The sequence below is a fragment of the Coffea arabica genome, unplaced genomic scaffold (genome assembly GCF_036785885.1).
Source record: "Coffea arabica cultivar ET-39 unplaced genomic scaffold, Coffea Arabica ET-39 HiFi ptg000114l, whole genome shotgun sequence".
Lineage (NCBI taxonomy): Eukaryota > Viridiplantae > Streptophyta > Magnoliopsida > Gentianales > Rubiaceae > Coffea > Coffea arabica.
The window spans coordinates 1-23644 of record NW_027266253.1 but is presented as its reverse complement, the minus strand read 5'-3'; the positions used below and the strand labels follow the sequence as shown (position 1 = coordinate 23644).

The 23644-nt window shown below is 36.4% G+C and overlaps 2 protein-coding genes across 2 annotated transcripts; both read right to left on the bottom strand.

The window, feature by feature from the left end:
• Positions 1 to 3711: 3711 nt before the first annotated feature.
• LOC140032820 (uncharacterized) lies at positions 3712 to 6136 on the bottom strand. Its single transcript, XM_072073600.1, has 4 exons — positions 5689 to 6136; positions 4843 to 5603; positions 4386 to 4443; positions 3712 to 4145 (listed from the first exon to the last, which is right to left on the bottom strand). The coding sequence occupies exons 1-4, from the start codon at positions 6134 to 6136 to the stop codon at positions 3712 to 3714; spliced, it is 1701 nt and encodes a 566-aa protein (XP_071929701.1).
• Positions 6137 to 9026: 2890 nt separating this feature from the next.
• Positions 9027 to 16874, bottom strand: LOC140032819 (FAD synthetase 2, chloroplastic-like). The gene is made up of 6 exons (XM_072073599.1): positions 16666 to 16874; positions 16556 to 16579; positions 15645 to 15697; positions 14037 to 14172; positions 9652 to 9827; positions 9027 to 9562 (listed from the first exon to the last, which is right to left on the bottom strand). Exons 1-6 carry the CDS (start codon positions 16872 to 16874, stop codon positions 9051 to 9053), a joined length of 1110 nt encoding a protein of 369 aa, XP_071929700.1. The 3' UTR covers positions 9027 to 9050.
• Positions 16875 to 23644: the final 6770 nt, after the last annotated feature.

Sequence of the window (23644 nt, the reverse complement as noted above, 5' to 3'; positions counted from 1 at the left end):
TGTAATAAGTTCAAATTATGCAAATGATATGCAATATTTAAGATATGAAATTAACGTTGACTGGAATCACTTAATAGAATGTTTCTAATTGAAGTTAAATTAACATTGAACAAAGTGTTGCAAAGTTTTGATCTAAAGTTATAAAAAACCTAAAACATAATATACATAATAGACAATCAAAATATTGTACATAGAAAATTAGTGGTATTGTTGATACAACTTGTTTTTTGGTAAAGCACTATTTATCCCTGGAACAGAATAAAGTAACAAAAAGAAATAATCAAAAACAGTACATCAAAGGATTTAGCGCATATAAGAAAGAAGGACTAATAGTCTAAGCTCAACAGAACTTGAAAAAAAAAAAAAAAAATCCACTACAGACACACGTGCAATGTAACAAAACTATGATCAGTGGTGAAGTTAGAACGTTTGTTTAGATGGTGCAACAATTTTATATAAACTTAAATATGTGGTTTATGAGTTTTCGGTGCAATTAAGTGTTTATTACAAGCTTAGTAGATATGAACCAATTTGTTTAATGTTACAAAAATAGAATTAGAAAATTGTCTATATTTTGATATTTATTATGTACAGTAGTTATCAAATCATCTAATAGTATAAAACCTATAAAATTGCTAAAATTATGCATATGTACAGATAATATGTACACAATCAAATTGTCAAATGAATATTTGGTGAACTTCTAATTCATATAGATGGACGTATGAGCAAAGTTTAATTTTAAGTAAATGAAACTTTATTTCAAAAAAAAATAGAAAAAGCATCATGTTTGATTTCAAAACTTTCATAGCAGAAATGGTAAGGGAAACTGTTAAAAAAAATCAACATTTTTGGGGGCAATTGTGGGTCTGGATGGAATATTCTGAAAATTCAGGGGGTGGGACAATAGTAAAAAGTGTAAAGTTTTTATAGGTTACATAATAGTTTTTAAAAAATTGAGGGCTTCATTTGCACCATCTAAAATGACTATACCTCCGCCCATTGATCTTAAATTTACATCATGATCTCATCAATCAGCTACATGTTTTCCCCAATATGTTGCATAGGACGTTGCTGATTCAAGTATCCTATTTTCGTGAGCCATTTTACACAGACACGAAGCACGCACATATTCGTCACAAGTTGCAGAAACTTTTTGTCATTACCTTAAAAGGGCACATAGTGAAGAATATATACACACATTCTTTCGAATGACAAGCATCCAAATCGAAGATTGTTTTTTTATTCCTTATTGTTTTCATTTAGGCAGTTTAAGAGAGACTTTAAAAATGGAGAAGTTGAATAACATGTTAAATTTAAGGGCAGTGAACGTGACAGTATATACAACTTTGTATGACAAGCATCTGAAACCTAAGCTTGGGAGCTGTGGCTATGCTGGCACGCAGACATGAGACAATGCATCTTTATAAAAGGCATCCGAACAAAACTAGAAGAAATATCATCAGTTCGTCTCTGGAATATTCTTCGTGAATGTGCCATGGCATTTCCCAAATGCGGTGAAATGGAGGAATCCTACTGAAGTAAAGATGTCACCATAACTTTTTGGACGTACTCTAAGGTGCCCATAAAGCTTTTGGACCATTGAAGTCCCTTGCTTTCTTCTTCTTCTTTTTTTTTTTTTTTTTTTTTTTGTAAGAAATAGAATAATGAAATTGAGAGGATTAACGAATAACAATTCTCTGAAAATTATTTATTTATTGCAATCAAGAATAGATGTGGTTTCGTTTAAATTTTTCCTGGGCCCCTATATCAACTTCACAAAATAGGTTTTGACTTTACATTTACTAGGGTGTCCTAGTGCAACCAAAAATTTCATTCTCTTTTACATCTTAAAAGGCGTTGAAGCATTTAGAAAAGATTTTGGGCAGTTGACATGGATAGATGTTCTATGTATTTTGTTTTTCGAGAACTTATCAAGATCCATGTCTTCTTCTGGCATGTTATTCATAACTTTAGATGATGTAGAATCTTTTTTTTTTTTTGTCAAAATGATAACATTTGTATTGATTTAAACTTGATAATACAAGAGCACTTTACAAAAGGAGCTCATTGCTCTCATAATCTATTCTTGCTAGATCTTTAATCCAGCCAGGGAAACATGATTCCCAATATACATCATTAACTAGCTTCAAGGCAAACTTTGCTAGCCTATGACACACTTCATTCCCTTCCCTATGTATAAAAGAGAAGTTGCATTGCTCAAAAAACTCCCTCAGTTTTTGTATGTCCTCCAGTATCACAGCACAGTTGCTATTGTTGCATGAGACGGTTAAGATACAGTCTATCACATTCTTGCAGTCTGATTGTACTTCGATTCTTCCCCAGCCTGCTGCCTTTCCAAAATTGCATTGCAGCTCTAATTGCTGCAGCCTCCTCAATTTCTGGTTCCCCCAACTTCTCCTCCATTATGGCCCAACCTTTCAGCACCTCTCCTTTCCAGTTTCTAGCCACTATTCCTTTACCAGTTCTGATCGACTGTGTTGAGATTGCAGCATCAGTGTTTATCTTGTACACACCTTCCATTGGAGGCTTCCATCGTCTATCATACTGATTTGGAGTTGCTTCAACAATGCCAGCTCTACTTTCTAGTTCCACAGCTTCCTTGAATTCCATCCACTCTTGTTGAGCTTTCCTTACCACTGAAATTTCCTCCCCTTTTGCGTTGTTGAAAACTATGTGGTTCCTTGCCTTCCATATTTGCCAGAGGAGATTAATTGTTAATTCTATATGCTCCTTGCCATTGACTCTTTGAGTTGCTTCTAAGATTCCTTCCCACCATCTCCAAAAGCAAGCCTGCAGATCTATTAATCCATCCCAGTTGATTGGACTGAGTTTCCAGATTCTCTTTGCATATTCACAATCAAAGAACAGATGCTCTATAGTTTCAATTCCATCCCCACAGCTTTTGCATATGTTGTTCCCCATCCCTGTTCTGCCGTGCACCAAGTCATTGACTGGAAGACAGTTGTGTAGACATTTCCACATAAAATGTTTCAGTTTGTATTTGACATTTGTTCCCCACAACTTCTTCCACATACTTTCCTTCCTGTTATGGCTACTTGTCTTCTCCTTGAGCTGCATTGTTTTAGTTGCCTGTGCCTCCATTTCCTTTGCTAAAGTATACCCTGACCTCACTGTATATTCCCCATTCTTTGAGTGATGCCAGATGATCCAGTCTCTCCTTTGGTACATACTGAGTGGTATCCTTACAATCATTTGGGCCGTCTCTCTGCTAAAAACTTGATTTATTAGCTCCTTATCCCATTGTCCTTGTTTAATCAGGTCTTTGACATATTGGATGCTTCCCAATGCTGGTCTATCATGTTCCATTCTACCATCTCTTGAACCAGGTATCCATCTGTCTTGCCACACCTTGATGGTACTTCCATCCCCAACTTGTTTTCTTATTCCATTTATCAAAGGGAATCTGGCGCTTAGAAGACTCTTCCATAGGTATGATGCTGAAGTAGGGGCATGCTTCATCCAGTCAGATTCTCTTTTCATATATTTAGCTCTCATAACTCTACTAACAAGCCTGTTAGGCATAACAATGATTCTCCAGAGTTGTTTTGCTAGCAAAGCAATGTTGAACATTTCCAGATCTCGAAAGCCTAGACCTCCCTTTCCTTTAACCTCAGTAAGTGCCTTCCAATTGGTCCAGTGTATTTTCCTTTGATTCTCGTCTGCCCCTCACCAAAACCGTGCCATTTGTTTACTAATGTCTCTACACATTCCTTTTGGAATTCTAAAGCATGACATTGTGTAATTTGGGAGTGCCATTATCACTGATTTCAGCAATACTTCCTTTCCAGCAAGACTCAGTAGATTTCTTTTCCAGCTTTGTATTCTCTGTGTTACACTTGCTTTTACTTCCCCAAACACCTGATTCTTTGTCCTCCCTATCACCATAGGAAGACCAAGATACTTCCCACTGAATGCTTCTCTTAGATTTCCAAGTATACTGCATACTTCCTGTCTGGTATCCAAATCAGTGTTCCTACTGTAGTAGATAGCAGACTTGTCCAAGTTGATTAGCTGTCCAGACGCTCTTGCATATTTGTTCAGCAGCTCTTGAACCTTCCAAGCTTCCTGGTTTGTGGCTTTGCAGCAGAGCAAGGCATCATCTGCAAAAAAGAGATGTGTAATGGGGGGCACTTTCTTCCCACTTGGATTCCTGTCCACATTTTACTTGCTGCAGTTTTGTTTATCAAGTTTGAGAGTGCCTCCGCCACAAATAAAAAAAGGTAGGGGGATAATGGGTCTCCCTGTCTTATGCCCCACTTAGGCTGTACATATCCTACTTTTTCTCCATTAAGATTAAAAGAATAGGAGACGGTAGAGAGGCAATTCATAATCCATCTAACCCAAATGGGGCAGAATCCCATTTTTAGCATTATTTGTCCCAAAAATTGCCATTCCACTCTGTCATAAGCTTTAGACATGTCAAGCTTGATAGCCATAAAGCCTATTCTACCTGTTCTTTTATGTTTTAGGAAATGCATAACCTCGTGAGCTAGGAAAACATTATCTAGGATCTGTCTGCCTGGCACAAAGGCAGATTAAGATTCAGAAATGCACTTAGACAGGATCTTTTTCAGCCTATTTGCCAGGATTTTGGAAACAATTAAAGAGGACATTGCAAAGACTAATTGGCCTGTAGTGATTAATATTAGTAGGAGCAGACACTTTTGGGATTAGAGTAATCAGGGTTTCATTGACTGCCTTCAGCATATACCCACTATGAAAAAAACTCTTAATAGCACTTACTACATCCAAATTTATGATATGCCAATATTTCTGGAAAAAAAAGAGGTGACATACCATCAGGACCTGGCGCTTTATTTGCTGAGAAATTGTATGGGGGACACCATCGAGAACATCATCAGTGTTAACCGGTTGTGATGTATTACAGATGTTGCTGTAATGATTACCAATCTCATCCACCAGTTCTTCCTTTGTTTCACACCAGCTTCCATTCTCTTTTTGCAAGGCTGAAATCCTATTCTGTCTCCTTCTTATTCCCACAGAGGCGTGAAAAAAGGCAGTGTTTTTATCTCTATGCTTTAGCCATTTGTTTCTTGCCTTTTGAGCCCAGTAGATTTCCTCATCCCTATATGCCTTGCCCAACTTGCATTTCAGTTCATCTATAGTGTCCCTCCTTTGACCAGCTTCCATCTGCTTGGCTTTCTCGATTTGTTTTTTCAACCTTTGTATTACCTCTCCTGAGTTGTTCCTTTTCTTCCTACTCCATTCCATCAATGCCAATCTGCATGCTTTGATCTTTCTTGTCACTTTAAAAAACCTGGATCCTTGTTGTTGTTCCTTCCAAGCATTCGAAATCACAGTATTAGTTTCCTCCTCAAAGGTCCACCTCTGGTCAAAGTAAAATCTCCTCTTGTAATTCTTCTTAACAGGTTCAGTATCCATTAGAACAATACAGTGATCAGATGCTTCCTTATGCAAATGTGTACATCTTGCATTCTTGAAATGTTGGATCCATCCTTGATTTGCTAGGCATCGATCAAGTCTTTGCTGGACCAGCCCACTTCCCTCCCATTGATTAGACCAAGTCCATGGCACTCCTTCAAACCCAAGGTCTATCAGTGCATTACTTTCTATGAACTCTCTAAAATCTTTGAAACTGCTCTCAGGTCTACTTCTCCCCACCCCATTTCTCCTCATTTGACAGTATATCATTTAAATCACCAGCCATCATCCATTGCTCTCCCCACCTTCCTTTTTCTTGGTTGATAATTCTCCACTGTTCCCTCCTTATTCTGTCATCAGTGCTTGCATACACACCAATGAACCACCAACTGAACTGTTTGTCCTTTTCCTCAATCTTAGATTCAATGTAAAAACCCCCACTATTGACATACACCACATCCAACTCACTATTCCACATTAACGTTAGACCCCCGGCCTTGCCCAAAGCATCAACAACAAAGCACTTCTCATAGTTTATTCTTTTCCTAACCTTTTCCATGACCTTTTTTTGGTTTTTGGTTTCACAGAGAAAAATTAAATTAGGAGAGTGGAGATTGATTATCTCCTTCAGCTGGGGAACTGCCAAGGGGCCTCCTGCGCCTCGGCAGTTCCACACCGCCACCTTCATTTAGACTGTGGAGGCAATAAGGGAATAGCCTCCAATTTCCCCGTCTGGTCACAGGTGTGCAGTTCTATCCTCATTATCTTGTTCTTTTCTTGATCCTGGCCAGACTCTAGCATTTCAACATCTTCATTCCACTCACTGGTTTTCCTTTTTCCCCCATGCGTTTTAACCATAGATATGTTATTTATACTGCCCAATTGTACTCTTGTCCTTCTTGTGAACTTTCTTTGTTTTGGTTCATATCCCCCCTTGCTCCCGTGCTCCTGTCTCTCCATGTTTTCCTTATTTCCTACGTTCTCCATCATTTCCTGATCTCCTACATTTCCCTCTCTTCTCTCTTGAAGTGCTGTTACCTCCCAGACTTTCTCCTCATTTCTTTCCAAGCCTTTCCCTTCATGTTGCCCCTGTGGTTCTGGAGCTATTTTAAATTTATCCCCTGTCCCTTCCTGTTTTTCACTTTCCGTTTTGGTGTCCATCTGGCTCTCTTTATACTCCTCCTTCCCTTCCTTATCCTGTACCTTTGTATCTGCCTTTCGTACTCCACAGGTATTATCAAGCTCAGGTTTTCCTCTACCTAATATTGGTATAACAGCAACTTGATTCCCTTCCTTGCTATTTTCCTCAAAATCATTGTTTGTTTCCTTTGCTCTTGTCTCCTTATTCCCTCGGATCAGTTGTGTTCCACTCCCCTGTATTTCCTCCCTCATCTCCATTGTCCTGGTCCTCAGAGGTGAAGCCATGATATTTCCAGCTTTCATCCACGCTCCAAATTGGTCTTCTCTTAAGTTGTACTGATTTAGTCCTTCATTGTTACATTTCTTATCACCATGACCAATAATTCCATACCTGTAGCAAAAATCCGGACACTTTTCATACTTAAATTCAACCCATTGCTGTACTCCATTCAACTTGACCCTTGTTCCTCTTGCCAATGGTTTTGCTATGTCCATTTCAGCCAAAATCTTCATGTGTCTTCCTGCCTTTCCCCCACTGGAGGGGATAATGACTTCCCTTACAGATTTGAAGATGTCTCCGATCTTAAAACCCACAGCCTTACTCATCCAGTGGATCGGCAAATTCCAGATTTGGACCCACAGGTATGCACTATTAAATACCTCCATCTTCCTCTCTATCCCAGCCTCCCATTTCTTGATAACCAGTAGTTGGTTGTCTATGACCCATGGACCGCCATAAAGAGCTTTTTCCATTTCTTGTTCAGATTCAAAATGGAACTGAAAAAGATTGGCTTTGAGTTCAGTGACCTTCAAATTTCTTGGATAGCCCCACACATGAGCTGTGAAGTTCTTAATCCCAGTGAAATTTGTAACCTTTTCCCCAATAACTTTTCCCATCAGACTTAATTGGCATTCCTCTACGCTTTGTTGGATATCCTCAAAGCTCAGATCGACTCCTTTCTCTTCCTCTGGGTTCAGGTCAAATCTTTTGAAGGCAAAAGTGAGATCGTCCGCCATTGTTGAGTACTTTTAGGTGTCCCCACACCAACTTCCAGTAATGTCTAAAAATGAGGTCCAACCTGTGGACTACACAGTCAAAGCCTTAGATTTTCAGTTTAACTAGAGATAAAGTTAGAAGGAAAGGGAAAAGAAACGGTAACTAAAAAGTGTGATGAGAAACCCAGTACCAGAGAAAAAACCTAATAGAGTACTATCATAACAATCCTAAAGAAACAAGGTAGATATATTATTAAAGCTATCAAGCCATAAATGCCCAAGCTTGCTGTCCAGCCAAGTGAGTTTTGGAGTTGCCCTGTAAATGATTCTCCTTTAATGCCACTTAAAAGTTTCCTTGCCAGGCTTCCGACACTATCTTCGTATTCAGGGATAAATTAACGTCAAGTGCTGAATTAATCTGTGATTCCTCTTTACGGTGGTGCCTCTCAATTGGATCGATGAAGGTGTGAGAATTGGTGAAGCGGGAACTTTGGCGCAGTATGGAGGTTGGTGCCGTTTTTGAAATTTTAAAAACTCCTACCTTGAGGAGAGAAAGCTCTCTGTTCTAGAGAGAGAAGCTCCCACAAAGAAGAGTTGCTGCTAGATGATGTAGAATCTAGCTTTGGTTTCTTAGCATTTTGGAGCAGAACTTCTTTTGGATCTCAAAACCAGCATTTTTTTAATCGGGTCTTGTATTTCAAAAACAAATATGTGAATCAACTCGAGTTTTCTCAAAAAATGAAAACAAATATATCAAAGTTTCTACCATTCACCAATAAGCACGGAAAATACTACTCCCTATCTCTATTAAGTCATTAATATAACTGTAAAGATCTCCTAGCATCAGATACTAGTCAATGAGCTAGTTTTATATCTTCTCCTCCAAGTACGCTTAACTTTAAAGTTAGCCTTATATCCTCTCTTTTGACTTTAACAACTTAAGCTTTGCCCAAGTGTTATTTATGCAAGCAAACACAAATCTGCAATAAAAGGGTTGTTAGTTTGTTGTCTAGCCCAGTTGAGAACAAGCGTACGACGTACCTTTTAATGCATCAAAATTTGTTACGTCATTACATTTAAGCGATCCATATCAGATATTTTTTTTTGGGGGGGAGGGGGGGGGGGCCTTCAGGATGCTCAAATTATAGATGGCCTTGATAGGCCGGATGCTATCTATTCTGGGCCGGGAACTATTGAACAATGAAGCACGGCCCAGTGGTTCCGCCCGCTCGAATGGCTGAAGATGCAAATACTTTCTTTCATGAGAGATTGAGATTCAGAACAACGGGCATCCAAAAGTGTGAGAACTGGGAAGAGATGGGCGGGGAAGGTTACCAGCATGTCTCCTGACAGACAATAATAAGAAGCATAATAAGAAGCACAAAGCTATAAAAAGAAGCAAATGACATTAAAAAAAAAAAAAAAAAAAACTCCCATGCTCCTGAAAAAACTGTGAACCATTTGTATTAAAATGTTCCTGACCCAGCAAAGTCGATGCCTAGTAATCGGAAGTCTTGAGAAGTTAAGGGAATACAAGTGGCTAACACATCCAATTCCAAATGAATATGAGTTGTATCAATCATTACTCTGCACGGTACAACATTCTCGTCACCAATCGAAAGATGACAGTTCTCATAAGAACCTTCTACAGGTGGAAGATTTAATAAACAAGATTTTGGAGCTGACACCCTATTATCAGTAGCAAACCCGTCGTTCTCTTCCATCATCAACATGAGACGATGATGACGGCCCAAAAGCTCCGATGCATAGTTCATGTCCCCCTTGGCAAGAGCATGACGGACACGAGTTGATGAGACTTGGCCTCGCTCCATTGAATCACTAGCATTGATCTCTTTGGAGTCTTGTTTTTTGTCCATGACCGAACTAATAATGTATGCTCCCAGACCATACTCCTCACACAATCTAACGAGATCTGACGCATCACCAGCAGCCTTATATCCAAACCGATAGTTTTCGCCTATCACAAAACAATATCCTTGTTTACTGCCATTACTCAGAGACATTCTAAAAGGAAACAAAAGACAATAGGGAAATAAGCTTAAGTACCTGCCACAACACCACGTACTCCAAGCTCCAAAGAGAGCTTCTCAACAAATTGCCGTGGAGTGAGATACCTGACTTTCGAGAATTCAATGTGAAATTCCCTGGGTGTCAAATTGCCACAGTTTGGTGCCCACGAGGATAGAACCCTTTTCCGGTCACATTTGGCAACAATTGGAGCCCTGTTTATACCATTTAAATGAATAAGCTCGCATCAATCTCCTCTTTTCAACACTCTGTCTCTATAATTTCAACTCAAGATTGAACTCATAAATCTTCCCTATAAGGTAATTTATGACAAGTAATCTGAAGAAATGAATGAATGTTTGTATCACATATTACAAAAATAAATCCAAATGGAGACATAAGAAAGAATAAAACTCCAAAATTTTGCATAACCTTCCCAATCTAGCAACAAGAAATCTGGAATTGGTAGCATGACATCAAAATTGCTTTCTGACATAAATTCTTAACCCTGTACTAAGAGTTCTGTAAACAACTAAGCCCTATTCCATTCACTGTGTAATGATCTATTTTAGCATGCTAATAGAGCTGAAGGAGCATGATTATCGAAAAAATTCCTTTTATCTGCAATTGTGCGAATGTCACACAGGTATGTTGGCTCTGCTATTGAACTTTCATCTTATAACAGATAACGGTCCAGAAGAAAATTCTGGCTTTTTTCCAGTCATTTTTTTTTCAATACTTATCAGTTCTGATCCTTTTCCTTTTACAAGGATTGGTGCAGCATGGAAGCCAAGAGACTTCTATAGAAGAAAACTCCCATGTTGGCCATGGCTCTCCTATTCAAAGATCTATCAAAGGAATGAAAGGCCTTAAAAAGCTTTTAGTCTACATATTCTGTTTATGTTCAAGCAAGCAAGCTTTACAACAAGTCATCCCATCCACTACAGAATAGCCCGCAACTTTGGAGAATCTCTTAAGTATAGCAGCGTATTCCGTGAGAAGTGGCTGTGCCCTAAAAGTGTGGGGCGATTTAGACATGGCACTAACAGGAAGTCTTGGAATAAGCAAGTGTCCAAAGTATTCTCTGTGATTGTGGTTGACTCACTCCAGAATGCAACAGCCCTTTACTCTTTGATTATGTCTAAATTTTATAGGATGTCTTCTGAATAAAGAACTTGAAAGATAATATGCACAGGCACCTAGGTCACTTAGAAAAAATCCAAATGATAAGGGGAAAATAAAAACTATCATTCTATCAACTATGGGATGCTATAGGGTACTATAGGATGGCACCAATATTAAATCCATTATCATCTAAATCAGTAAATCATGTAATGCAATTATTGCCTTATTTGAATCTATCATATCTTACAAGAGCATTGATTTCAACATAAAGGGGTCAAAAGATGCTGTACAGTTGCTATTGGTGATTGCATATTTATTTTTGGCATTTATCTATAATTTATCTAATATTTCTCTGCATCCGTATGACAATTGTTAAGGTGTTGAGTGCAGGTATGAAGGGTACATATTGGGAGATACAAAATGAGAGAAGTTGGGTACTACGTTGTCCTCAGAAAAGAAAGAAAACTATGCCTAGTGAGAGACAGACAAAGGGAGAGTAGCAAACCAGCCATGGAGGTCAACCAAAAGAGGGGACATGCACTCTAAAACCTTTTTTTTTGGGGGGGGGGGGAGGGGGAGGGGGGGGCGGGGTGGGTGGTGGGGGACCCTGCAGATAGTGGTGCCTGCTCAGTGTATTTCTAAAAGGGATTACAATTTTTAAAGAGTTATCCAAGAGTCTACATTGCTCCAAAAAATGGAAGCCAAGGCACAACTAGCAGGTAGCTTCCTTCCAAATACAAGTTTGGACCAGTGCATGGAATTAATTCCAGGCCACATCAACAAGAGTGTTCAGCAATTTACGGTGGCTGAGTTACGTAGCACTTACCCAAAAAGGACAGCACAGTGAACTTGAACTAAAAAGTAAAATAATTTCAAAAAATCAAAAAATATCATTCCACCTAATAAGGAGACAAGGTACTACGCTATTGCGTAACCTGTCCCCTTGTGTGGTACACTGGTAGCTCAAGATCTGTGTGTGCTGCTTTAACAGCCAAATAGTAGGTTAAGACTACCTTTGGCATGTGTTGACGTCCCCTCCAGTGCACAAACTACGTGAGGGAGGTATATCAGATGATGATAATGTCATTGTTTAAGAGTCCTGTTGGATATGTTATGAGGGCCCAATTTCCACTTGAAATACTTATCTATCATGACAGGTGCTATACAATTGATGCCCTCCTAAACCCATTAAATAGGATGAGTCATCCATGCTCTGTATGTCTAAATACTAACAAACTGTTCAGGATTTCACGCACTATAGTTTTTCAATAAGCACATTTCTTCTTTTCACTTACTGTGTCTATTTTAAATTCTTGTTTCGCATTCATTAGAATTTCCAAATCAAGTAGGATCTTTTGCAGGATATGATGTAGAAACTGGATTAGATTGAAAGAACTGTCAAAAAATAATACCCATTGACATCCGTGGACTAGCTCAACCTTATATGAACAACACAATTCTATTTAAATGTTGTGATTTATTGTATAACTGTGACTTTTCTTATTTACTAGGTGATTGCCCAATTTTTACAGCATCTACGGTTTCTTTAATTAGCTTTTCAGAAAATTCAGAGATTCATTCAGTGCACCCTTAACTGTGCTTGTTCGTGCAGCTAGTATTGATTGCTTGAAATATGCATATCTAAGAATGTTGAGAAAGATATAAATATGGAATTGCCATGCAAGAAGATGGAAAACAGAAACTGCATATATAAGACATCAGACTCTCTCTTTCAATTTGAAGAAATTTTATTGTAATGCACTAACCACTGCCTCTCATGCTATGGAACCAGCTATGGACATGTTCAAGATTCACTGGCATGCCTGAATGGAAAGTCCGCAACTTTGATTAACAAATGCAGGAGAGGATTGAGAATGACAAGATTTTGGAATATGAACAAGAAATGATGGCAAAAACAAACTGAAGGATATGTTTATCAGAGAAACAGAAGGAACCACTTTTTGAATGAATTTTGTCATCCTTTTTTCTATAGTCTATCATGCACAAATGATCAAAGTTTCTTTTTAAATAGAATGTTAATACAGAAATGAATGCACTAAACCAGACCTCCATTATCCATCTTAACATGGCAAGAAATTCTCAAAAACTTGCCATACTTTCATTCCAATGACCACGCTCTCTATCACACTAAAAGCCGAATTTCAGAACTCAAATTTTGGGAGAAGACCATATGATCTCATTCAGGGGAACTACAGAACTTGGGGAGGTGTACCTGATTTATTTCCCACTTGAAATATTACTTAAAAACATGTAAAAATAGCTGTGAGAAATGGAAGTGAAGAATATTGCTGACCAAAATGATTAATATTGCTGAATATTTTCAGAAAAGCACCAAAATTGCAAGTGAAGAATGAAATTAAGGCCAGAGAAGTCAAGATCAAGAACAACCATCCTTTACAACTTCAATTGTAAGCAAAACTTGAAAGCCTTCAAAGCCGTTAGAACAAAGACTATTCCATCCTATGATTTTGTCCAAGTATTTACTAGCCCAAAGAATGCATTACAGTAAACTGAAACCAGTCAATTCAGAAGTCACTAAATAATTCCAGAATCATGAGAGAACCAGACATTACTGTCTTTTTGGATGCTACCAAAAAAGCAAATAAATAGGTCTAGCTGCATTCAGTTCTCCACTATCTCTCACTGGCTCTCACACACTCATTGTATCCTATGCATTCACCATAATTGGAAGTGAAGAATATTGCTGAATATTGCTGACCAAAACGATTAATATTCCAGAATATTTTCGGAAAACCACCAAACTTGCAAGCGAAGAATGAAATTAATGCTGGAGAAGTCAAGATTACGAAGAAAAATGTTAAACCCCATTTTTTACAACTTCAACAGTAAGCAAAACTTGAAAGTCCTCCAAGCCATCAGAACAAAGACTATTTCATCCTATGATTTTGTGCTAAGTATTTACTAGCCAGAAGAATGCATTACAGCAAACTGAAAATTCAGAAGTCACCAAATAATTCCAGGATAGAGAACCAGACAGTACCATCCTTTTTGGATCTCTGACTTTATGGCCATCACACACTCATTATATTTTACACATTCACTATATCTTTCCTTTAGATTAGTATGAGTATACTTCTCACCACTTAAAACTAGTGCACATGGAAATCCAAAGTTTCAGATTATTAACCTATCTGTTTAACACTATGTGCTGAAGAAAACTGTGAGATAATACATGCAACTATTGTTAGGCGATCTGTAGAGAAACAATTGCAAATACGTACAAGGAACACCAACATGTAGAGTTATGCAGTACATACCTAGGTTCCCACCCAAGAACTTCTGCCATTCCAACGAATGAAAGAAGAAAAGGTATCCCAACTTTTGATGCTTGGATTGCAAGTTCTCGGTGACCAATGTGAAGAGCATCAAATTTTCCTAAAGCAACTATCCCACCTATTTAAACAAGATTAAACGTTACAATGCAAAAAAGAACCAATCTTGTTTCTCAAGGCATAAATGTGTTTCCCTGTGTATGCAAAGAGATGAATGAATGATGAATTGCATGACATGTTCACCTAATGTAGTTCCATCCAGGATCACAGACTCATAAGGACGATGAAAAGTATACAAGTTAAGTAGACAAGAGTAGGCTAATAGATGGGAACATTCTTGACAGAACATTCTGTTTAATGCAACTCTTCAGACGAATTTAATCTAGGTGGAAATAAGCATTTGTCATTTTAGTTAGAGGTTTGGAATTTCGAAAATACATAACTCATATCTCTGGCAGCTTATTTGATGGAGCATTAGATGCAACAAAAGCAGCCCAGTTACAAACCTACCACAAGCTTGACCACTCAGAATAATTCCGCCGCATGCAAAGGGGCAGGTTAGCCGCTCACTTACAGGCCAAGGTCATAATTAGCCAATAAGAAACAACCAGAATGTGAAAGGGCATGTAAAAATTTGTGGATATATTCAGCTTTTAGATTATGAAGTACCACTTTTTTTTTTACTATTAATATTGCATCTATCAAGATCATTTCAGCTCCCCACATACCACATGAAAAAAACTAGTATTTTTTTTCTTTATTCCTTTTGCAAAGCATCATAAACCATGATTGGGAATCACTGCACCCCTCCAAAATAATTTGCCTTCCATAATTCTAGATGTTCCATTACAACATCCTATCTTGGTTCAGGCATTTACTTATAAAATTAACTGAACTAGCTGTGAGAATTGGATCTGCCTATCTAGGACTAGATCTTGCCCAAGTAAAAGAAACCAAAAAGGTGCAGCTCAAAAAGAGTCAGAACCATATTCAAGTTTTATCTCCACTGATCAAATGAGAAAGTACAAGAACTGCACTTCTCAAGTATATATGACTAAGCCGAAATGAATGTCACGTTCTCTGAGATAACTGTGTAGACAAGTTCCGGATAGATATTTCTTAGTATCAAGGGTCAAGTTGTTAGTTGAAACTGTTGCAGCAAACCATTGAAATCAACTAAACATACATGGATCCTGTAATTTTCCGTATTTAATTTGCCAGTGAACATGTAAACTGCATCCACCCTCCCCCCACTCCCAGCCCCAACCCAAGAACAGAATATAAAAAGATTACATTTATCTTCAAAAAGAGATAAATATCAAATTGCTACAAATTAACTGAAAAAAAAATGTAAGACATGCGAACATGTTAACAAAAGGTCATTTTTCTTCCTACTACTTGTATGGTCAAAATAAGAATATAATCAACATAAGAAGGGAAAACCTGTTCAGTAACTTCATGACCATAACAAATTGCAGTAACGTCACCTGAATATATTGTTTCTAATCACATGCTTGTTAACAGAAAAATGAGGAATATTAGAAGATTAAAAAAAAAAAAAAGCTAAAAGATTGAAGAGAACAAAGAGAAAACCTGCTATCGGTGACAATTTTTCAGGTGGAGACTCTTGACAATCTTCATTTTGGCTACCAGAAGAGAATTAAAAAATATGCAAATTACATTAGAATGACAGAAAAAACCATAACTGAGCAATGCTAAACATAAATTTGCCACACTATCAGAAGATAGGTAATCTTTTCATCTCCTATAACTCTAAGTAACCACCACAAGAAATATAAATCATTAATATGCCGACTGCCTATACCACCTCTCTATAACCATACACATTGTCATTCTTAACGTAGCATAAAAATTCAAACAACAACAAAACACTCTTTGCAAGCAGGAGAGAATGGTGCTGACATTAAAAAAATTTTGGTTTGAAATCAAGCTATTATGTCTCAATTCTAGAATACGCATTTGCGCAGACAAATCATTTGAAGCAGTTTCATTTTTCTCCATAATCCTAGACTCTATTCTAGACATTAAACTCGCTTGATAAGCAGCCTAAAGAACCTAAACATCAACTCTTATGTTTAATTCGGGAATTAGAACTTCCATATTGCAGCCAACAAAGCATAAGTCACAGATTTATTTCCAATTGCATGTTTTCACAAGTAATCAAGGTAAATTAGGAATTCTTCCACAGTTCTGCCGGGCCAAAAAGTTGATGTTCTACAATCCCTTAATCTCAATAGTAAAAGGTTCACATCAATTCACTTCTAGCTATTAAATTTGTCAATTAAAAGCCTATCAAACCCATACATAAATTCCCTATTCGACACAAAAACTAAAATTCTCCTATTGCAGCAGGCAAATCATACCGAAGTTTCAACAACAATATCCCCAGTAATAAAAAATTAGCACATGCAAAAACATTATCAAATCGTTGCAAAAGATTAGGCAAAAGAAAAAAAAAAAAAAAGAGAAAGAATTCATGTTACCTTAAACAACCTGGAAGAGGCGGACTTTAGTGGGCTGAATACAATTAACATAAGGGTCTCTCAAACCATTATCCCTTCTACAATCATCGTTGTTCAACAGAAATCTGAACCTTTCTGTAGAAAAGGACATGGCAGCTAAAGTAGCAGTAGATGGTCTTACAATTAAAGGGTGATGGAGTTGCTTGGCTGTAAAACAAAATTGGTGACGAGGCTTCTTCTTACTGCAATTCTTGTATTGTTGATGATGGTAGTGGTGGTTGAGATAGCAGTTACAGTCTCGCAAGTGGTGGGTGAAAATAGTGCGAGAGACACCCAACATAGTAGCATCAGAAACAAAAGTATGGCGCGAGTAGCATTAATTTCTTACCCTCTATCTACGGTTTAAGCCTGGGAAAGAGAGGGAGAAAATTTTTGGGTTAGGCGCAAAAAGGGGACCAGCTGGAAACTTGGGCGGTGCTGAGAAAGTGCACATTAACCAAAGGGAAATCATTAAAAAAAATTTTATATTTTGTAAAATAACTTCTTTTCGAACCTTATTTTTAAAATATAATTTTATATTTTTTATAAATTTATAATGATCAAATTTAGTCTTTATTTAGATTTTTGATTAGTTTTTTATTGGAATTCATCGCGTGCCTTGCACGTAATCATTTTTTAGGGATTAAACTATCAAATCAAATTTCACATAATCTGATTCATACTCCCTCACATCTCACAAAATGAATTTTTTCATCATTCATTGATCATGTATATAAATATTTTTTTAAACCCGTATATATATATATATATATATATCTATCTATTTTATTTCACCTGAATAGTATGAATAGCTTGTAATGTATTTCTATTTGATTTCACCTACAATTAAAATTAGTTTATTCTGGTGAAATCAATTAACTTATTCGTACTGTTCTGGTGAAATAAAATAGACAACACATGAGTTTTCAAAAACAAGAAAAAACTATTCGTACACATGATCAATGAGAGAAATGAAAATTTTCATTTTGTAAAATGTGAGGGACAAAAAAATTCATTTTGTAAAATGGGATGAACTATTAATCAAATTATGTGAAATATGATTTGATAATTTTGTCCCTTAAAAATGATTATGTATAAGGCATATGATGGATTTCGACCAAAAATTTGTCAGAAATCTAGATAGGGATCAAATTTAACTGATGTAAATTTGTAAGGAATGTAAAATTACATTTTTTTACAAGTAAGGGATGAAAAATATTATTTTATAAAATGTGAGAAACGTTTTGAACGATTTTCCATTAACCAAAATACAATTTCATTCACCCCAAAAACAATTAAAAAAAAAAAGTTCTTTCTTGACTTTTCCCTCAAAAAGTATTCTAGAAAAATGTAGTTTTCATACCCAAATTTTGATACATGAATAATTTTAGTCCTCAAATTCTGGACAAAAATGGATCTGCTCCCAAAGTTATAATTGATAAGTTTAGTACCTTGATAATTTGCGAGAAAAAGTCATGTGCCGCACTTGCCGGGCAATTAAATTATTAAAAAAATAAAGAAAATGTAAATCAACCTGCTAATACTTAGCTGCGATGATAATGCAATGGTAGGGTCCATTTTAAAAAAACATTGCTAACACTAAATACCAAATTTAAGAACTAATAACGACTACAACACAATTATCAATATCAAGTTGCTTTGGCTTGATTCTAGCCTTTCGTTAGTCGCATCTTTTGTATTCGTACTTCTTAATTGGCTAGGAATAAGAGAGTGAGGTCTTTGACACATTTCAAGATCATGTGTGCATAATAAATAGCAGCAAATTTTAGCAAAAATCCAATTAAAAAGAATCGCTAAATACCTATTTTGCAATCTGTACCTGCCATTCATCGAGGACAAGAGAAATCTTTTCTTCCAAGATTTTGATCTATTCACAAAGTAACGTCTTTGTCCTTCTACTACAGTCACAAACATGAATTGATGCCATACTTTGCAAAATTTCAAATTATATTTGGGGGAGCAATGTTTAAACCTAATTTTAAAAAAATTGAGAATTTTGCTTCAAGCTCTTTACGCGGGGAAAGGAGTGGAGAAAAGAGGAGTTTTGAGTGTGTGATTTGCTCGATTACATATTTCTAAACTCAATTTATTCTTCTTTTAAATAAGTCACTACAAGGAAAAAGGGAAATAGCAACCAGATATATGGCTGCAAAAGATGGAAATCTGGTTGCTAAAACAATTAGCAACCAAAAAGAATTTGGCTGCAAAATGGTCGGCATACCCTTTTTGCAAAAAGATATTGCGACTACTTTTTAGTTGCAGAAGGTTGAAAGTCTAAGCTGCCATAGTATAATTTGGTTGCTGTAACCAAGTTCATGTATTGGTAATGGCAACCAAAATGTAAGTTTCGTTGGTAAAAAACCATGTTATAGCAACAAAAATGATCCTTCTTGCTGAATATTTTATTACTAGCAACCAATTTAGCAGCAATTAAAATTTAAGTTTGGGTGGTAAAATAATAATTTATAGCAAGGAAAAATGACCTTAGTCGCTATGAGTTGTATGAATGGCAATAAACTTAAAAGTTAGGCGAATTTGGATGCCAAGTAACGATTATTTTGCTACCAAAATTAGCAACCAAAGTAATTTTTTTTTGACAATTTATTAGGTTTCTTTTAGAATATAATTTGGTTATTGCATTACTAAACATTGGTAGCCAAGATTTGATGGGTAACATATGTTATTAGTAAAAAGCATTAAAATAAAATAACCCAAACACCAACACAAGGAATGAATCACTAAATTCAATAAAAAAGAAACCATTAACTTTGCACATTTGTATTCGTGCATAATGAGAGGAAAAGTATCAAATATCAATTCCAAATTGAAATATAGATGACATTGAAATCAACAACTAAGTGAATAATTTCAAATAACTTATTAACTACATAATCTAAACTAGCGGCTAAAGTTTATTGCTCCAAATATTTGATATCTCTAAAGGTAGTAGTGCACTTGCATCATAAATTTGCATGTGTCATCAATCTACATCCACAAAAAATGGAGTGAAATATTAATTCATCAAGTCTGTGAGGACTTGCAAAATTTACTTATTTAATTTCCTATTTCTAGCTTATTTAATTATTTATTTGGCTGTTTACTCCGAATATTATTTTCTAACCTCTTTGGACCTAATTACATGAGTCTATAACTTAATTATATTTTTAAAGTGACTTGTTTCAAAATTAATTTTTGGAATCTCGTTAAGTGAGAATAGTGATTGCGCGTTTGGAAACAATAACCAATTTGGGTGTGCAGTGAGTTTGGAAAATTGGAGACTTGTACATTAGTCCTAAAATAGGTATTTTATACTTAAGTATTTAAGTATTAGTTAGTGAAGTATCGTTATAAGAATTTCTTGGAGATTTCACGTTATCGCGCACAAATCGGAAATACGCGTTTTCACACGCGCAATATAATTGAGGAACTTAAAACCATTATTTTTAGACCATTAAGAGTGAATAATAATAGTATGAATACAAGTGCATTAGGGGTTTAGTGCACTAGTGAAACAAACTTGAGAGGAATCGAGCACAAAACGCACGCGTGTACGCACGAGGAGAGAGTTGACTTTTGCGTAATTTTGGGCCACACATTTTAGCTTCTCTTGGAAGCTTCATTTTTGTTCAAACCTCTCTCTCTCATGCTCCATTCCAGCCGGCCACAAGGAAGAGAAAAACAACTCCAAGCTCTTTCATTTTCTTTTTCATTTATTCATCAATCTTCCACCAAATCACACCAAAATTTAACCACACTTAGCTAATCATTTGGAGACCACATCAAACTAGGAAAGAGGGCTGCTTTCACGGTTTTTCTTGGGCTAAGGAGGACTGAAATTTCTGCTTGGTTCATCAACTAAAGTAAGTGATAATCAACCTTGAAAATCTTGATTTATGGAAGTAGTAGTGCACTTATGAGCTCATGCATGCATGTGGGTAGCTTTATTTATGTTGGATTTTGGTGTGTGGGCTCTATGAATTCCCACTATGGTTGGATGGACTGATTTGATGAACTATGGTGTTATTAATGTTGGTTTAGTGCTTGTTATACTGGAAATGAGTGATGTTAAGGATGAAAACCCAAAAGAGGTCAAAGAGAGAATTTTTTCGATTCTGCTCCTGTGAATTTCGTCCACTTTAGTGCAAATTTTGAGGTTCTAATGACTTGTTTCTGATGTATATGAGTAATATAGGTTGTGTACGAAGTTTCATCAAAAAATTTCATGATTTGATTGGCCAAATGATGTGTTTTCAGAAATTAGCAAAAACTGGGAATTTTTCCGTAACTACTCTGGCAGTGTTTTTGTTTTGGCTATAACTTTTTGCTCCGATGTCAAAATCGAGTGCTGTTTGTGGCACTGGAAATTAGACATTCCTAGATTTCCAACGATATAAATGCACGTCCTGGTTCCACCTGAGTAGTTCATACCAATCATTTGAACATGACTGTCCTGTTTCGCGTCTACACTGGGAGCTCTGTTTTGAGCAGTAAATTGGTGCTCAAATATGAGCTAGCCGTGGATAGATTTTGGAAACGATTTCTTCTAAGAAATTGTAGCTTTATGAATCTAGTATTCAACACCACTGACTATGCTCAATTCCAAGTTGAATTGAGTGAGTTGTGGCCGAAATCCGAAACTGACTCAATGATTTGAAACCCTCTTTTGGCTAGTAAATGTCTAAATCTTGATTGGGACTTGTTGTTTTGAAATTCTTGGTGTTAATCACCTACCAAATGCATCTTGGATGTTTCTTAGATATTACCTACACAAAAGGACCGTGTTTGAGACATTTTTGTTGGCCAAACATTTCGAAAATAGAAAACTCATGTACAAGGTAGATTTGCTTTGGAAATTTGGAAACTTTGGTGATCTGGTTAACCAACTTTCCGTGCATATTTTTTCATGAAAATTGATAGAGGAATATCCCTCATATGGTAGTATAATACTGCCAAATTTGGTGCCATTCCGAGTTCATTTCGATACTCAAACAAAGTCCCAAAGTTTGTAAATTGAACCTGAAAATTTGCCTAACCGTCTCAATTTTTTAGCAACTTTGAGCCACTATATCTTGGTGCTCAAAATTCCAATTCTTGTTCCGCTTATTTTGTTTTAAACTTTGATTGCAACTCTAATTGAGTTTCAAATCTGAGAGCACTACAACAAAAATGACCTTTAACGGCATTTAAAGGTGTCAGTATAGATAATCTAACTTGACACTTTACCTTTCCTCACACCTCAGACAAGTGTTGTCCCTTCCAATGTGGGGATAGGCTCGTAGCATTCAAATGTGTCAAGAAAACTATACTGTTATAACATCTCATCTGCCGACAAAAATCTCTTTTCTTGATAGTTGAAAGTGTCAGGATAGCTATAGTACAAACATTAGGATATCGAATTCTATGCTGACACTTTTAATTGCCAGGAGTTTTTTTTTTTTTTTTTTTTTTGATATAGAAGCAACCTGTGGGTGGTGCTCCCTGCTATACATTCCGTTAATCAGAAACCCAAAGGACTTGTAAAATTATCCCAAAGAATAGAATGCATATAGTAATCTAAAAGCAAAAGTCAATGCTCAAATATAATTTGTTGAACTAAAAGTCAGTAACAAGTGCTAACATAGCAAATCCCTAACAAGTACAAACTTGAAAGATTCTCTTGTGGACAAACTAAAAGATCCTCATGTGCACAAACTAAAAGATTCTCTTCCCTACCAAGTAGAAAGAACTTGTAGTAGCTTCCAAACTTTCCAATGAACTTAGAGCCTTCAGTCATAACCACGAGAACCGATCAATCTTCAGGTGATTCCACCTGTACACAAAGTTTGTTGGGATCATTAGATCATCTTAGCTAGCAATAAAATTCATTAATGTGTGAAAAGCATAAGGAACCACTTGCAAAAGCTGATCTTTAGTGTAGTTTGTGTGCCTCTCGCATGTCTTAATCCACTTCTTGAACCCATTGACAGAGCATTGCACAGTAAAGATTGTTGCTGCTGCTAAGAGAGACGGGGGTAACCTAAGCATTTCATACTCGACGAGGCACAGCTCAATGATAAAGAAGGACAGAAGCTCCAACTAGTCACCAGAAGATTATTGCCAATTATTAGGCAGATCAAGATAGTGCAAAAAATTCACATACACTAAATACAAAACAATACATTTTTATTAGATTGAGCAGCTTTAAGAAAGCGCCTCATGAAGACATAAGGAGTAGGCACTGAAAGATTAAACTGCAAGGTGTTGATCATTAAGCTCTCCTGCAGCGAGCCACAGTTCAATTTTAGTTATATGACAAAGGAAACCTTCATATATCCCACTAGCAATATGTTCTGTTGGGATATATGAATAAGGAGTAATATGTATGTGAAGATGATGCAAATGACAAAAGTAACTACTAGAATTAGTAGTCGTGAAAATGACATAATCAAAAATTGACTTTTCCTAAGTGCATAAATCATGTGTTCTATGCTTCTAAAACAGTGACTCACAAAAGATCATTATTTGACCTAGAAGCTACTGAAAAGATTTTCAGAAGCTCTTTTAAACATGAAAGGGCTAGGGTAGTGAACATATTGATGATGCTCAAATTTCTTGGTGATGAAAGGTGAGAGAATATCTTTCACTACCAGAATTCATGAAATACTTCCAAACTCAGTGAAAATGCAATTGAACTTATTTCAGCCAACAGCTTTGCTAAGGTAGGTTAACCACATTACTAGATATTTAGTTTTTTTCAGGTTTCAAAAAGCAGTTAATAAGCAACCAAAAAGAAACCATATGTCATCTTACCACTATATAACCATTAGTAACACCAGTTGATCTCTTGATTTTTAAGTTTCGCTTTTTCATGTTATTTAGGTTGACAAGTGTCTCCTCATCAAGTTTACTGCGTTCTTCAATGGAAAGCTCATTGAATCTTGTTTCCCCATCATACGTGCTGCTCTTGATATCAGCCAGCATTTCATATAGCAGTAGATGTAAAAAGCTCATTACCAAACTACCTTTTTTCCACATAAAATAGATCTTTGTTTGTTTGAGGTAAGCATTTCG